General features: G+C 41.2%; 1 protein-coding gene across 4 annotated transcripts in view; it reads right to left on the reverse strand.

Annotated features, from left to right (window-relative positions):
* The window catches only part of LOC125464829 (fatty acid-binding protein, brain-like), a 49,534-nt gene extending 39,703 nt beyond the window's left edge, over nucleotides 1-9,831 (reverse strand). For 3 of the 4 annotated variants that reach the window (XM_048557644.1, XM_048557647.2, XM_048557645.1), the window contains exons 1-2: nucleotides 9,744-9,831; nucleotides 2,252-2,424 (exon numbers count right to left, since the gene is read on the reverse strand). In XM_048557644.1, coding sequence (XP_048413601.1) covers nucleotides 2,252-2,424; nucleotides 9,744-9,813 — 243 coding nt within the window. In that variant the 5' untranslated portion in view covers nucleotides 9,814-9,831. Of the gene's footprint in view, nucleotides 1-1,569; nucleotides 1,904-2,251; nucleotides 2,425-9,743 lie in introns of those variants that run through there. The other variant, XM_048557648.1, reaches the window with a different exon arrangement.
* Between the last annotated feature and the right edge of the window lie 7,707 nt (nucleotides 9,832-17,538).

The raw sequence follows: 17,538 nt of genomic DNA on the forward strand, positions 1-17,538 counted from the left end.
ATTGCCCTACCCTGGGAAAAAGACTTTGGCTATTTGCTTTATCCATGCTCCTCATGATTCTATAAACCTCTAAAAAGGTTACCCCTCAGCCTCATATGTTGGCATTTATAATCATGATTTCGCACACATTCCTAATTTTTTTTGCCCCTCAATCTTCAGTGACTGCACAATATTTCTTTCTCCCTTGTAAATTCTGGTTAGGTTTCTTTCTTATAATCTTAAATTTTAATTGATAAGCTTCAGGAGCAAACTCTTAAGTATGAACTACTGTTCCTTTAACAGTTTCATAGTCAGACTGCTCTTCAAATGGGAGTAAAAATTCATAGCTGTACCTATCAAGACAATCTGTAAAATCAATGTCCAAATATTGTTTTGGATATTTCTATTTCAGTTATCTTTCTAAATGAGCCGCAATATCTTTCAACACATTCCTAAAGTAGTTCAGGCACTAAACACAGATTTCTAGTTAATTCAAATCCTTCAATGGAATCAATTACCCTGAGCTACGAGCTCTTCTTTATTCAAGAATTTCTCCACCTAAGTAATGTGGTATAATTTCTTTCTTCCTCTTTGCAATTCAAACTTCTTTGGTTCCATTTGCCATTCTTTCTCAACTCTTTCCAATCTTAAGCAGTGTTCTCTTCATTCGAGTTATTTTTATTTCTAACTTAATCCTACTTAATTCTAACAAAGACATATCAATTTGGGAGGCACCATGACACAGTGGTTAGTATTAAGGACCCCAGTTTGGTTCCAGCCTTGGGTAACTACGTGGAGTTTGCACATTCTCCATGCCTGCACGGGTTTCCGCTGAGCACTCCATTTTCTTCCCACAGATTAGGTGGAATGGCCATGCTAAATTGTCCTGTCGTGTCCAGGAAGATGCAGTTTCATTGGACCAGCCATGACTAATCCAAGGTTACAGGATAGTGTCGGGGGGTCTAGGCAAGATGCACTTTGGCAAGTCAGTGTGGGCTCAATGGGCTAAATGGCCTATTTCCGTACTGTAGGGATTCTATGAATTTCAGGTTTTCTTCCTTTTAATTGTTTTAAGTACCAGGTAAATATTTTTCATTCTTCTGAGATCCTATTTCTGCCTTCAATTTATCTGTTAATTCTCTGAGGAGTAGCCATAGTCAAAGATTTCAAGTAATCCATTGTTATATTTTCTACTCTCAGAAAGGCTTAGAAACATTCAAAGGCCATTTGAAGATCAAACCTGCACAATAATACTTCACAGAAACCTTCTTAATTCTGTGTCCAGCACCTCCATGTAATTTTAAGGTTCACAGAGCCCTTAGAGATTTGTGGAATTTCTATCTTGCTAAAAACCTCTACTTGGTCATGATTCAAGACGATGAGAAATCTCACTGAACAGTCCATAGCCTTTTCTCCCCCAGATTAGTTACCATATTGGTCACTCATTGAACAAAGTCACACAATGCTACCAATGTGCTTTTAACAAAAGGAAATAAGTTTATTACACAAATTTAAAAAAACTATGTGTACATATAAAAGATGTACACTTGAAAAGATCATCAGCAGCAAAAAGAAAGTATCAACCCCAGGTTTTCCAGCAACATTCTTTACAGATAGACAATTAATCAGTGAGGCAACATTCCTAGCTTCATTCTTTAACTTCTCAACAGATGAGGTCACAAGCACTCGTTTTCGGTAACTTTAAACATTCAGCAATTTGATTCTTTACATCTCTCCCAGAGATAGGGACATACAGATACAGGCTAACTCACTGACATTTCTCATTGAGCACAAAGCGAAGCTCAAAAGCTTTTTCCACCCCTATATACTTGCACTGGTGAAACAAAAAGATTTCTTTCCATTTCAGTCCAAACAAAACTGCCCTGCTGCTGGTTTGAATCAGACTTCCCACTGGCTTCTCTTTCTGCAGGTCACAGAAGTTCAAATTAGTAAGCACTTCAACAATTATATCACCAAGTAGTTTGACTAATCATTTAGCTTAGATCATGATTTCTTGAAAATACTGTTTTGATCCACTGCTAAAAGCAATCGAGTCTCTGATTCTAAACTTTAGAATACAAGTTCCCAAATAATTATGGTAGATAAACAAGTCTTCATCATAGTGAGATCTCACTTCCCATCTTCTATTAATATGATAGTTGTCTTTTACTTTTACGTTCAGCCTTCTGTCTTGCAATTAGCTAGCTACCTATGTTGCTACTTGTTCTCCGATTCTGCATGTTCTTATCTTATTCATTTGCAACAGCCTTACCTTACAATCTCTGTTGTCAGCTGTATGTTCGTTGAATGGTTTGTCAAGCTGGAAGATAATTTCTGTGCTTCTGTAGGTGCTCTTGGTTTGCAGGATAACATTATCACCATCTACTTTGATGATTGTGGTGGGTTTTAGGACGTTGCCCACCTGTCGGGTTGCAAAGTCCACTCCTGATGGTCAGGAAGCAGAAATGCTAACACATTTAGCAATAATACAACAGTTGTAAGTCATACAAACACCACTGTATGTTGTCAAGTTTTTTTTAAAAACAAAGATTACTCTGGAACAGTTCCTTTCAACCAAGGACCTTACATAACATTTAGTAATTACGAAAGCAAACAGGAAGCAGAATTCTGAAAACTCTACTATACCTGTCCCAGTTCCAAGTGTACCAATGTCTACTAACATCATTGATAATATCAGCAGCATAACAGGATTTAAACACTATTCTACATCTCCTCATATGTAACCAAAGAACTGTAAAAATAGAACAACATATCTACATTTGGGGGTGCAGTAAATGGAATTTCCTCTTATAAATGCAAACTCCCTTCTTTGATTAAAATAAACCAGTGTGGTAATGTGCATGAGTTTGCCAATCCTTGGAACATCCTAACTGACGAGTTACCTTTGAGGTCTTGCCAGTTCGGAGGTCTGCTGGTGTGGCTGGCTTCAGTATCAGAGCCAGACTATGTCTGGTTATCTTGATTTTAAATTTCCAAGGGTGCCATTACACATCACAAATCAGACATTGCCGTCCTTGCAACCAAGGGCCTTCATTAAACAATAAACTATTTACAAAAGTTAGTTAAAGAGAAAGCAACCCCAGGAGCCCCCTGCACTATATACATTGATATCCGCAGGCCTCATTGATGTGCGCTACAGAGTAGCTGAACAAGATGGAATCGTTATCATATGCTGTACAATACTCATGATGCTAGATGAAACAGGAGTCATAAAAAAGGTGACTATGAAACAGAAATTCATAAACATATAGTGTTCTATTTACATAAATGTAACTCACTGCCTCTAATCAGAAGGCATGTTTGTAGCCATGTGCTTAAAACGTGAAGAGGGCTGAAATATGTCCTAAATCCGAAATTCTCAGAAAGTCAAGTTCAACAGTTTAGTCACGTGCCTGATAAATCAGCAACTATCACATTAATAAATACGTTATAATAGAGGCTCCAATCAGGACTGGACTCAAATTCACCTTTGGAATGGATTAAAACTGTGAGAGATTAAACATGTTGTTTCTGCAGATAAGGATGAATGGTGGGATCTTGCAAAAGCAGAAATTCACAAGATTTTGTAGCAGAAGTTTATCATTAACCAGAAATTAGGTTCTGCAAAGATGGCAGTTAGCACAACCAGAAACATTCTTTCTGCAGACAAGGACATGGTAGAGATAAGGGTGTAGAGATAAGGGATGAGGCTTATTTCTGCAAACCTGATGACTCGCACGTACAGCATGTCTGGTGCTCTTTAGGACAGCCAAATAAGGATTGCAGTAAAAAAAGGGAATGGTGCCTTCGGCCGGCAGAAAAGGGAACAACAAACAAGGGCTGTCTGACAGGACGGAGAATGATAGGGTAAGAGCAATGAGGCATGATTCTGCAACTCGTAAATTGTATAAGAATGTTTAACATTCTTAGTGTGTGCCTGTCTAGCAGACACCCTTTCTTGCAAGATCGTACAGAATAAAATTGTCTTGTTTCCAAGGCTTTGTTTCAGGCTGAATTTGTGAGCAGGGACTGTTTCTCACAATTGGGGGCTCGTCCGGGATCTGACACGCTGACCGTTGGACACTCATGGGACGACAGGGAAGGCGCACCTCGCCGATTTTGGCAATCTCCAACTCCCTTGTTTGTCGTTTGCGGTTTGGGTGAGTGCGATCCAGTCTGGGAGACCCTGGAAACAAGACGGGTAGACGTGGCGGGTCCGGTCAGGTAACTCTTGTGCACAAGACCCGGGTCAGGAAAGGTCTTAAAGATCTGTCCGGGCGACCGGGGGAGCAGCGGTATTTGCTGCAGGTATTGCCGCAGGGATGTACAGGAAGTACGGGGAAGAGTTGTAACGACCAGGTAACTCCGTGCATGGACCAAGGTAAGAAAACAGACCTTTAAGTGTTGCCTTGGTGGTCGGGATGTATGGACTGTATGGGGAATTGGCGAAATATAAAAAGTATATAATTGGCCTGATTAATCGGACGAGTAAGGTGTCTGTCTGATTCGAGCACCCAGCCTTAGACCGGTTGTTAAGAGGGGAAATCCTCCACGCAAAGGTCAGGACCCTGAAGTGGGTGTGGAAGGTGGTGCCACCAAATCTCAACAAGATTAATTAAATTAGCAACAATGGGTGGCAAGGGGAGTTGCCTGAGTAGCGATTGATCTGCAAATAACGTCAAAGTGGAATATATTCCGCCCGACAGCCCTTTAGGGAGAATGTTGGGCAGTTGAGAATACGGCTCCTGGATGCAAGAGAAAGACAAGACTACAATGATAAATTATTGTTCTTTTGTTTGGTCTAGAAAAAGCATTAAAAAGGTACCTGATCTTATTTTGGCCCAAATATGGAACAGACGAAGATTGGCACAAGAAAAACCACAATGGGATCCCCTAACATGTTTGCCGCCTCCATATTCCCCCTCCTCCCCACTGACGGCCGTGAGTAGCCTCCACAACCAGCCCACGGCCCCAGAACTAACCCCAAACACCTGAAAGAGAGATGAACTCGGAGGTAAAAGACGCGGAACCTAGAGGGCCCAGAATTACACGATCTACCACACGTAAAGGAGGGGCAGAAACAAAGGAAAAGGAAAAATTATACCCTTTAAAGGAAGGTCCCGATTGGGGATGGTGAAATTGGGTATGTGAACGCTCCCTTAACCAGTAGTGAAGTTAGGATCTTTAAGAAAGAAATGAAAAGTTTAATAAAGGATCCGGTCGGACTGGCCGAACAGTTAGATCAATTCCTAGGACCCAATTTACATACCTGGGGGGAACTGATGGCAATTCTAGGAACTCTATTTTCGGGGGAAGAACGAGGTATGATTAGGAGGGCGGCTTTACAGGAGTGGGAAGACACCCAGCAGGACTGAAGGTGGTGGTCCCCGCAGATCAGAAATTCCCGAATGCCGATCCTCATTGGGACAATAATGATAGACACGGTAGAGCATCAATGCAGGATTTGAGGGAAGTGGTAATATTGGGAATTAAAGAGGCAGCACCCAGATCGCAGAATTTTGCTAAAGCCTTCAAATTACAACAAGAGAAGGATGAAACTCCTTCTACATTTCTTCAAAGACTCAAAGGCTCAAGGAGGCCACGAGGAAGTATTCGGGGATGGATCCCTATGATCCGGAAGCTCAGGGACTTTTAAAAGTCCAGTTTGTAACTAAATCGTGGCCAGACATACAAAAGAAATTACAGAAAATAGAGGGATGGAGTGAGAGACAGATGGAGGAATTACTACGAGAGGCACAGAAGGTATATGTAAAAAGGGAGGACGAGAAGCAGAAACAAAAAGCAAAAATGATGGTCGTCGCCATTAACCAAGTAACAAAGAAAGAAAGAGTTGAACAGGGAACACGGAGGCAGAAAGAGAGACAAAGAGAAGAGGCAGATACTAGACGCGGGAGACGACAGGCAGGATGTTACCATTGTGGAAGAGTGGGACATTTTAAGCGGGAATGCCCAGAGTTAACACGGGAAAGGGAAACGGTCTCCCTAATGGCCCTCGATGAGGATCAGGGGAGTCAGGGGTTCCTTCCTCCTAAGGCCCACCGGGAACCCTTGATAAACTTAAAGGTGGGACTTGAAGGGGAGATGGCAGTATTCTTGGTGGACACCGGTGCGGCACGGTCATCCCTAAGTTTTATACCTAATAGTGTTAAGTTGACTAATGAGTATCTTAGAGTTTCCGGAGTAAAGGGCGAAGGATTCCCAGTACCTATTTTTAAGCCAATCCTAATTAGAAACAATGATAAGGAAATAACAGGGCAGTTACTATACATTCCTGACATTGGGAGTAATTTACTGGGTAGGGATTTGATTATATTGCTGGGCTTAAAAATTGGGGTAGAGAATAGTGAGGTAGCTGTAACAATGGCTTTGTTAACGCCTAGGGAAGAACAACAAATCAGCCCCGATGTGTGGGCGAGGGCTAATAACACAGGGCACCTAACTATTACTCTGTTGGTGATCACACTAACTCGAAAAGATGAGACGGTTCGGGTTAGACAATACCCTATATCCTCTCTCCTTATGAAATGATGTTTGGATTACCTTTCTTGGGTGAGAAAGGGGAATTACCAACTGTAGAGTTCAATGATAAGTTTTTAAAGAACTATATTGTGGCACTCGGTTCTTCTTTGTCTGTCCTTAGGAAGAAGGAAGGGTCTGTTGACCCAGACACCTCCACTAGAGTTCGCAGTACATCAGATACAACCAGGTGATTGGGTCTTGATCAAAACCTGGAAAAGATACCAAACTACACCCAAGCTGGGAGGGACCATTCCTGACCCTCCTGACCACTGAAACAGCCGTCCGTACTGCTGAAAAAGGGTGGAATCATCACACGTGTTAAGGGTCCGGTGGACGCTCCTTCCCCTCCGGCAGAGTGGCAAGTTCATCCTACAGACAACCATCTGAAAGTCAAGCTGAGTAAAAAGAATGAACTGAACTGATATGAAAGACTATCAAGTATTGGTTAGAAATTTTGTATTGTAAGCGTTGCGCAAACTCACGCCTCCTGGGTATTTAAAGGGTTAGAGAATAGACAGATAGGGGTTGGGAAGCTGAAATGAGCAGGCAGCTTTATGTTGTTACGATAATATTGGCGCTAGTTGCCAAGGGGGTTGGGAAGAATCATTTTACCGTGTTATGTCACAATTATGCTATGGGGCGTACTGACTGTTGGGTATGCGCTGCGATCCCACACCATGGAAAATCTGGAATCCCTCTCACGATAATTCCATTTACCAATAGAGAGGTGTACGAGGTACAACAATTTGACTTGGGCTCAAATGATACAAAATGGAGATCGGAAAGGGGTGATCATAAATTTGCGGGATGGTTCCCACAAACGGCTCCCGAAAACCCCAGGTGCTATCGATGGCCTTAGGGTTTCCCCACCGAAAGGAGTAGTCAATACTACTTGGTTCTGCAATCAGAACAACAGCGCACCCTTCCAGTTAGGAAACTCATCTTGTGGTGTCGCCACCAGCCAAGCTACTGGCACAAATGTACCCCACATATTGAACGGGACATATTGGATATATGGCCTAGAGGCCTATCCCTTTATCCCCGGGGAAAGGTACATTCCGGTGACCGAATGCATAGGAAGTGTAGAAATGCAGGAATGTTATGATTTTGATCTAACACTGCCTCAAAGTCAGAAGGGCTGGAGTGGCTGTTGCTACCTCGCCTACCTAATTCCCCATCTGAGGCTGTTACATAAAACCCCAGAAATAACTCAGAATGGGCAGGGAGGGAGGCGGACACCGAGAAGTAACCAAAGGGGATCACTTCCTCTGGACTTTGATACCTATGTATGAGACTGCCCGAGCAGGAAGAGAAATACAAAGTTGGCGCCTTCCCTGGAGGAGTTGGCCAACAATACTGCCAATTCATTGGCTGAGACCCAATCCCAAGTGGCAGCCATAACGACCGAAATGATTGCCACCAGGCTAACGACTCTTCAGAATAGGATGGCTCTAGATTGCATTCTGGCAGAGAAAGGTGGTACCTGTGCACTAATTGGGGAACAGTGTTGTACATACATACCTGAGGTTTCCCATAACATTACTGATATCTCCCAACACGTGCAAGACAAGGGAGGCCGGTAACCGATACCGGAATGAAAAAGGCTGGGAATGGGGGAAATTGGGGATGAACTGGTTGAGGAAGATGGTTGCTTAATTTGGCCATCTATGGATTATTGATATTAGTGGGTCTGGTGGTGGGGTTTAAATGTCCTCAAATGGATACTGAACCGATTAATGACATCTCTAGGGGAACGAACCCTAGTACATCACCAGATGCTTTTACAATCAGCAGATGGTATGCAACAAAGAGAAAGTCAAAGAATGCTTCTAGAGTTCGAAAAACGAACATCACAAAAGAATGATTTAAGGACTAACCGTGTACAAGATTGTGAACCTCAACGCCAGCAAGCGTAAGAGGGCAGAAAATGGGAAAATGAATTAGAAAAGGGGGCTTAATTAGTGCAGAAGCAACAGTTTGAGAAAAAAGAAAAAAGGGGGAATTGTGAGAGATTAAATATGTTGTTTCTGAAGGTAAGGATGAATGGTGGGATCTTGCAAAAGCAGAAATTCACAAGATTTTGTAGCAGAAGTTTATCGTTAACCAGAGATTAGGTTCTGCAAAGATGGCAGTTAGCACGACCAGAAACATTCTTTCTGCAGACAAGGACATGGTAGAGATAAGGGTGTAGAGATAAGGGATGAGGCTTATTTCTGCAAACCTGACGACTCGCACGTACAGCATGTCTAGTGCTCTTTAGGACAGCCAAATTAGGATTGCAGTAACAAAAAGGGAATGGTGCCTTCGGACGGCAGAAAAGGGAACAATAAACAAGGGCTGTCCGACAGGACGGGGAATGATAGGGTAAGAGCAATGGGAGCAGGGAGGCGTGATTCTGCAACTTGTAAATTGTATAAGAATGTTTAACATTCTTTGTAGTGTGTGCCTGTCTAGCAGACACCCTTTCTTGCAAGATCGTACAGAATAAAACTGTCTTGTTTCCAAGGCTTTGTCTCAGGCTGAATTTGTGAGCAGGGACTGTTTCTCACAAAACCAATACTTTAAAATCTATGATTAATCACAATATATGTGCAACTGGCAAAATTAAAACTGCAATCACACAAATTTTTTTTTAAAAAAAATCAGTAAAACACAGTCTTCGATCAAGCACCTGTGTTAAAATTGATAAAACATGCAGATTCATCGTGCTACGTTTCTGAAAGGAAATGAGAATACCATCGTTGCTGAAGTTAATAATACCGAAAATGGTTGTTATAGATAATATTAATATTTGAATGATTATTGAGAATGTTAGGGGCGGACGGGGAATAACGGTCTCCCGAAGGCGCGAAGCACCCAGAACCGTTATTGCTATGCTCGAGACCCTGATTGATCGGCAACAGACCGAGAAAGGATCAATAACAAACGGTAAAAAAATCAATAATTAAATAATTTAATTGATAAGTTCTTTGGGAAAAAAGTTACATAGATTGTAATTTGGGTGGGGTTTACTGTCTCCTTTCAGGTGCAATATATTTGCTTTTGTTTCTATTTATAACAAATTTGTAGATCAGATGTTCAAGTGAAATCTATCCATTGCATTTCGATAAGTTTTAAAATAGTCAACGACAGTTTCTTTCTATTGCCGTTGAGTTTTGTTCGTCCTGACTCCTCGACAACCCCTACCCCGTCAAGTATCCAAATGATTTTGGGTCGCCACTCACCCAGTTCTCTCATGTAATTATCGAAATTCTGGGTGTCCACCAGCCTCCAGGTGCCCAAAAAACGTTCCATGAGTGCAGATCAAATTACATGATAATGACAGACAATGAGTGTACCGCCTCCCCAATTTTCTAAACACCCAATCATTCTCCTTGCCACTCACTTTCATTCCGCCTCTCACTTCATCTCTCCTCCTTCTCCCAGTCACTTTTCATCCCCTCCCCTTCCTTTCTTCTATCCATCTTCGTGTCCCCGACTCCAGCTCTCTCCTTCCTTGTCACACTTGTCCCTTCTCTCCTCCATCTTTCCACACCTCATGCCCCAACCCCGCCACCCATCTCTCCTCTCAAAACAGTTCCTGTGGCTTTTTCCCTTCCTTCTCCTCACTCCAGTAGTACTTTTTTTTCCCCTCCTCCCCACCATTCTATTTTTCTCTCCCTTCATCCATATACACCTCTTCCTCCCCTCACTGCCCTTCGTTTGCCACCCTCTCCTTTACTCTTCCTAACTGCAGTGGATACAAGCTCAGCCTAAAAGGTTTCCATCATAACAATTCATCCATTCAAAGTATTGGTTTGTCAAACTTCTTATGAACTACTTCTAATGCATTTATGCCCTACCTTAAAAAGGCAAGCAGGACTGTGCCCAGTGCTTCAAACATGGTGTCACCAATATTAACTACCTACTTGTATATTAAATTCCCCTTACAATGAACAATAAAATTCTATTAGCTTTCCTAATTATCTACTGTACTTTTATGTTCAAATCCTAAACCATTAGCCTTCTTAATAATTTGTGCACTGGAAGAATTGTGCATTCGTTCTCAATTCAAGTAACACCCCATTTTATTACTCTTTCCAGTAAAGTGAAGCACTTCTTGTTTTCCAACATGATACTTCATCTACCTGGGTTTTGCCCACTCACAACTTATCTATATGTCTCCCAATTACTATCAACAGTGCTGGCATCCAGTTCCATTCTAGCTGACCTTAATTGTTTGTAATAACATCTCTGCTTAGTTGCAGAATACTTCAACTGATTATTACAACATTTTTTTACTGAGATAGTAGGAACTGCAGATGCTGGAGAATCTGAGATAACAAGGAGTGGAAGGGTCGAGGCCTGAAACATTAGCCTTCCTGCTCTGCTGATGCTGCTTGGCCTGCTGTGTTCATCTAGCCCGAGACCTTGTTATCATTATTTAGTGAATCTGGTGTTTCCCTCCCCCCCACCCCGCCCGCCGAGTTTGCAGAGCCACAGTTTTCGGATTTCCTCAAAAAAGTGCAAAAATTATTTAGAACCAGATTTATCTAAATCTGGTCCATTTTGGCTACCTCTGAATCAGCCAATTAAGTATTTCTGTAATGGTCACCCTAACAGGCAAATAGTCTAATCATTAACTGTACATGGAACATTAGCTAAGCAATTTTGTTTGTGATTTATTGACAAAGTGGTAGTACTACATCCTAATGGCAATATCTCTTGTGCTGCTGAAATCAATTCCGAAAACAAAACAAACTTGAATTGAGAATTTAGCATACAAATAACAAAATTATAAAGTATTTTGTAAGTGAAGTAGTCAGCACTAGGCTGGCCAAGAAAACAAACATTCATTCTGGAAGATTAGTGAATATAATGAAAATAAATTGTCATATATTGCAGTTTCAATCACACTCCTACTAATTACAGTAGAAACTTCAAGGTCAAACCTAAATAGTATTTAATATTACTACATTTTATATTGAAGATGCCCTCAGTCATTTTTTTGGAATTTTTATAATTTAAAAAAAACAAACAATACCTTCGAACCATATTGTTTACATTTGTATGTTTCTAGTGACAGAGAGTAGCTTGTTTTATATAATTATCAAAATTGAAAATTTATGTTGCTACTCAATACAGATTGTATGCTTATACATTAGTGCCACATTATCAAAAATATTGCGACATGATAATTTCTTCCAATAATTTTTTTCAAAATTGAACACTTTGAGAGGTCAGTTATTTAAAGGATTATCAAAGATTTGTTCGTTCAAAAAAAACACATCATGCCTAACTGATCTAATTAATTTTCTCTCCAAGCCACTCACCATCCTGATTTGGCGATTATATCTACCTTCCTTCAGTAGTGCTGGGTCAAAATCCTGGAACACTTCCCTAAAGACAGATTTACCTATACTAGATTGAATGCAGCAATTAAAGGTGGCAACTCAACATTACATTCTCAAGGGCAAAAATGGATGGAAAATAAAGTCTAGCCTAGCCAGTAATGCCCACATCCAGTGAATGATTAAAAAGAATAGATTTTATGGAATGTTTCAAGAAAAATGAAGTCCAAGACACTTTGGGAGACAATTCCAGAGCTCATCATCATCTTGGCAGTTGAAGGCACTGGCATAAATGGTGGAGCAACTAAAATCCAGGGTGCTCAAGAAGCTAGATTAGAGGTTAGATATCCTGGAGGGTTTAACTGGAGGAGAAAGCAAGGAATTGAGGGGTTCAGTTTTGAAGAGATGTAAAATAACCAATTATGATCATTTAAAAATTTAATGTGGTTTAAGCAAGAGCCAGTGGAAGTTAGCAAGCACGAAGATGATAGGCGAATGGCATTTTGTGCAAATTAGGGCACATGCAGAGCTTCAGAGTGATCTCATACATACAAAGGTGGAACACAGGAAACAGGCCAAGAGAGTCTGTTTGGATACAACAGCAGACAAATGGAATTGGGGGGAAAAGACACGTTGAGGTCAAAATGAGTGGTCTTAGTGATGGCACAGAATAGTGGTTCAGAACTCATCTCAAGTCAGATATGATATTGAGGTTGCCAAGTCAGTTTCAGCCTCAGTTGTAAAAGAGAGAGCGTGTTGGGTTTTGTGCTGAGAGGAGAGAGATTCTCGTGGAATGAAAAGATAATGGCTTAAGTATTCTATATGTTTAATTGAAGGAAATATCTGCTTATTAGTGCTGGACATAGGATAAGCAGCCTTACACACAGGAAACAGCGGAGGAGTTGAGAGGAGGACATAATAGTGAAGTAAAGCTTACTTTAGTCAATACACATACGGAAATTGTATTTTGGAAGCTGCTACCAGGAGATAACACGTAGATGAAAAATAGGGGAGGTCCAAGGATACATCCTTGAACACCAGAGTTATCTGGAACAGAAGCCATCGATAGCAATTCTTCAGCTATAATTAGCCAAATAAGAATGGTACCAAGAGGTTGCAGAACCCTCGTTTCCCCCCGCCCCAACAAGATAAGTGGGGACACATAGGAAAGGATGGTATGGTTTGTCACGCAAAAAAAGTGTCAAGAAGAATTGAAAGACGATAGTTTCCCTTTGCTAGAGTCACAAGGGATGCCAGTTGGAGTCTTAAACAGCTATTTTGGTACTTTGTCAGGAAGTAACCTGATTAAAGAAGTATGGAAAGCACTTCGGGAAGTGACAATTTCAAAGACTTGAGAGATAAAGAATGTTGGAAAGGAGGTTGTAGATTAGAAAGATAAAGGAATGAAGAATTGTTTGTGGTGATGGCTGGTGGTGGTGACAGCAGATTTTACAAAAGCAAGAGAGATAGACATGAAGGAGAGGTATTAACTACATCAGCTAACATGCAAGACAAGTTGGGAAGCTGGATGTAGTAATTTTCTAGTTCATTAGTTTTGTAGAAATAGGAGTGAGAAAGCAAGAGGCAAGGCTTGTAGACAAGATGAGTACAGCACGGAAGGAAGATAGAAGGGAAACCATAAAAAAGGATACAAGATCACAGCTGATTGGGTGGAGGATGTTAGACCTGGGTGAGCTGGAGGAAGAAACTGACAGAAAAACAATTGATTTGAGTAATTGGATAATATAATTAACAGACTTGTGTTCTGGCATACACCACCTTAAAAAAAAAGTGTGATGGAAGCAAATTCAACAGTAATTTCCAAAAGGACAAATAACTGAAACAGAAGGTGTGGAGAGTTCTGCTGAAAGGAAAGTGTAATGGACAGACAAGGTCTCAGTCTCTCTCTCATACACACACACACACACACACAAACTTTTTATTCCTTTTTAAGGCAAGTATAAGGCATTGTGATCCAGATATGATACAACTGGTCCACCAATAAACTTTAAGCAAAAACACTTTATTCTTACAACACAGTTAAATACAACAAAAACAACAATTGGCATAAACTTTATTCCATTGAAATACTTAGGATAATGTATTATTTAACTACTAATCCATTAACTGTTCCAATATAGGGGCCATTCCATAAACACACCCATGACGAAGGCGATTCAACAGTTAACATTCTCACATGCTGCATCTCCCCATCCAGTAGAAAGAAATAAGCAGAAGCCAGTTTGTCTAGGACATCACTAATAGCAGTGAACTCTCACTTTCTGCTCAGCAGCCAACAGAAACAACAACTAAATGAAACCAAAACTAAAGTCCTTCTGCATCTGTGAGTTTGACTTCCCCCCAGCCCAAATCATGATTCTTTTGTCTTAAAATAAACACCCAGGGATAACTCAAAACTGTCTACCAACTGCCTGTCCAAAGGGGATGTTTTAGTACCTCTGTGACAACATCCCTCTACAACAGAAACAGGTCAGAACATCATCTATGAAAGGCATGGTATTGTCACAGAAGGACAGTGGGACTAATTGGATAGCACTTTTAAACATTGTCTGTATGCACATTGCATTTGCTTTTCTAACTTCCAATGGAAATTGCACGTTAAACTGAAAAAGAATCCTGAATTAGGACTCCTAAATCCCTTAATGCTTCAGATTTCTAAAGCCTTTCCCTACTCAAAATAGCCTACATCTCTATACTTCCTAGTAAAGTACGTATGCTCAATCTCTCTGATATTGTATTCCATCTGCCACTTCCTGGACTACACCCCTAACCTATCAAAGTCCATCTGCAGAGCACCACAGACATGTGCAGAACTCCACTAGTCACTAGCTTCCACCTTTAAAAAGACCACTTTAATCTCCACTCTGTTTTCTACCACCCAACCTATCCTCAAGCCAGGCCAGTTGTTCGAAGACCATGGGCTCTTACCTTATTTAGCAGTCACCTGTGTAGCACCTTGTCAAAGGACTGATGAAAATCCGACTAGATCACATCCACTGGCTCTCCTTTGTCAAACTTGCTTGTTACCTCCTCAGAGAATTCTAACAGATTTGTCAGGCATGATCTCCCCTTGAGGAAGTCATGCTGACTCAGTCCTATTTTAGCATGCATTTCTAAGTACGCTCAATATCATCCTTAATAACGCACTCTGAAATCTTCCCAACAACTAGGTTCAGGCTAACCAATCTATAAACCTCTGCTACCTTTTGCTGCTTTTTTTTTTAAAAAGACAACAATAATTCTTCATTTTCCAGTGCTCTAGGACCCTCCCTAACTCTAAATGATTCATGAACGGTCACCATCAATGCCTCTACAATCTCCTCCACTATCTCTTTCAGAACCCTGGGTGAGTCCATCTGGTGCGGGTGATTTATCCGCCTAAAGACCCTTTCTGCTTCCTCAGCACCTTCTCCTTAGGTGATGGCAACCGCACTTACCTCTGCCGCTGACTCTCCAAGTTCTGGTATGCTATCCGTTATCTTCCACCACGAAGACTGACGCAAAGCTCAGTTCCTCCTCCGTTTCTTTGTTCCCCCATTACTATTTCTCCAGCCTTTTTGCTAGCAGTTTAATGCTCACGCTTTCCCCTTTCCTTTATATACCTTAAAAGGACTCGAGATCTTCTTTTATATTATAAACTAGCTTATCCTCATATTTTCATCTTCTCCCCCCTTATTGCTTGTATAGTTGCCCATTGCTGTTTTTTAAAAAAGGCTTCCCAATAATCTTTACCACTTTTTATGTTTTCCTTCTGCTTTTACCCTGTCCCAGACATTCCTCGTCAGTCACTATTTTCTTGTCCTCCCCTTTGCAAGTTTCATTTTCCGCACGATGGATTTCTTCTGTGCCTCCTGAATTCTTCCCCAAAAGCCCTTGGCATTGCTGCTCCACCATCTTCCCTGTTAAGCACCCCGTCCAATCAACTCTGGCCAGATCCTCCCTCATGTCTTTGTAGTTGCCTTTACTCAAAGAGTCATAGAAGTTTACAGCATAGAAACAGGCCCTTTGGCCCAACTTGTCCAAGCCACCCAGTTTTCAGAATTAAGCTAGTCCCATTTGCCTGCGCTTGGTCCATAATCCTCCATACCTATCCCATCCATGTACCTGTCCAAATGTTTCGTAACTGAAGAAGAATGTCTCCACCACTGCTTCTGGCAGTCTGTTCCAGATACTTACCACACGGTGGAAAAAATATTGTCTCTCTGGACCATTTTGTGTCTCTGCCCTCTCACCTTAAACCTATGCCCTCTAGTCTAGACTCCCTCTACCATTGGGAAAAGCGGTTGGCTACCTATCTCGTCTATACCTCTCATGATTTTATAGACTTCTATAAAGGAGGCCCTTAATGTAATTGTAATACTGTTACATCAGATTCTAGCTTCTCTCTCTCAAACTGTATTCTATCATATTGTGGTCGCTGCTTTAAAGGGGTTTCTTTACCTTAAGCTCTCTAATCAAGTCTGTCTCATTAGACATGGTCAAATCCACAATTGCCTGTACCCTTTGGGGTTATAAGAACAAGTTGCTCCAAAAATCCGTCTTGTAGACATTCCATAAATTCCTTTTCCGGGGATCCACTACCAACCTAATTTTCCCAATCCAACCAGAATATCGAAGTACCCCAAGAGTATTCTAATAGTGCATTTCTTGCATGCCTTTTCTGTCTTCTGATTTATTTTCCGCACTATATTCTGAGGCCTGTACATAACTCCCATCAGGGTCTTTTTTCCTTTGCAGTTCCTCAACTCTATCCACACAGATTCTATACCTTTCAACTCTATATTACTTCTTGCTATTGATTTAATTTAATTTCTTACTAATAAGATAATGCTGTCCCCTGTGCCCATCTGGCTGTCCTTTCAGTGGGATGTATATTCTTGAGTATTTAGTTCCTAGCCATGATTCCCTTGCAGCTATGACTCTGGTGATACCCATTGCATACCCACCAGTTTTAATCTGTACTACCAGCTCATTTACCTAGTTTCGTATTTGGTATGCAATTACGTACAACACCCTCAGTCCCGCATTGACGTCCCTCCTCCTCACAGTTGGCCTTATCTGCTGTGCCTGAAGTTAGATTCCTGAGCCTTCCCATACTGTCCTCAGTTGTTCAGAAAATTTGTGTCTGCAAGCACCACTTCCCCCTTAATTTTTCATTCAACTGAACCCACACGCCTAACTTTTTAGTTTGAAAACCTTACTTACAGCCCTAGTTATACAGTTCACCAGGACTGGTTCTAGCAGGTTTTAAGCAAAGCCCATTCCACCAAAACAGCTACCCTCCTTCCCCAGTGCTGGTGCCAATGTCTGATAGAACTTTAACCTGTTTCTATCACACCAATCTTTGAGCTACACTTAACTCTAATTTTGTTCACTCTGTACCAATTAACCAGTGGCTCAAGTAGTTATCTGGAAATTGTTACTCTTTGGTTCTGTATTTTAACATAGTCTCTACTTACTCATATTCTGTCAACAGAACCTCTTTCTGCCCCTATCATTGGTACCTACATGGACCACAACAACTGATCCTTCTCCTCCAACTCCAAAGTTTCTCTGCAGCCCAGATGAGATGTACTGAAACTGGGCACCATGCAGGCACAGAGACTTTGGAGCTCCTGATCCTAACCCCACAGAATAGTGTCTATCTTGTATTTTGCTCACAGTTAGT

Source organism: Stegostoma tigrinum, chromosome 24 (assembly GCF_030684315.1).
Source record: "Stegostoma tigrinum isolate sSteTig4 chromosome 24, sSteTig4.hap1, whole genome shotgun sequence".
Lineage (NCBI taxonomy): Eukaryota > Metazoa > Chordata > Chondrichthyes > Orectolobiformes > Stegostomatidae > Stegostoma > Stegostoma tigrinum.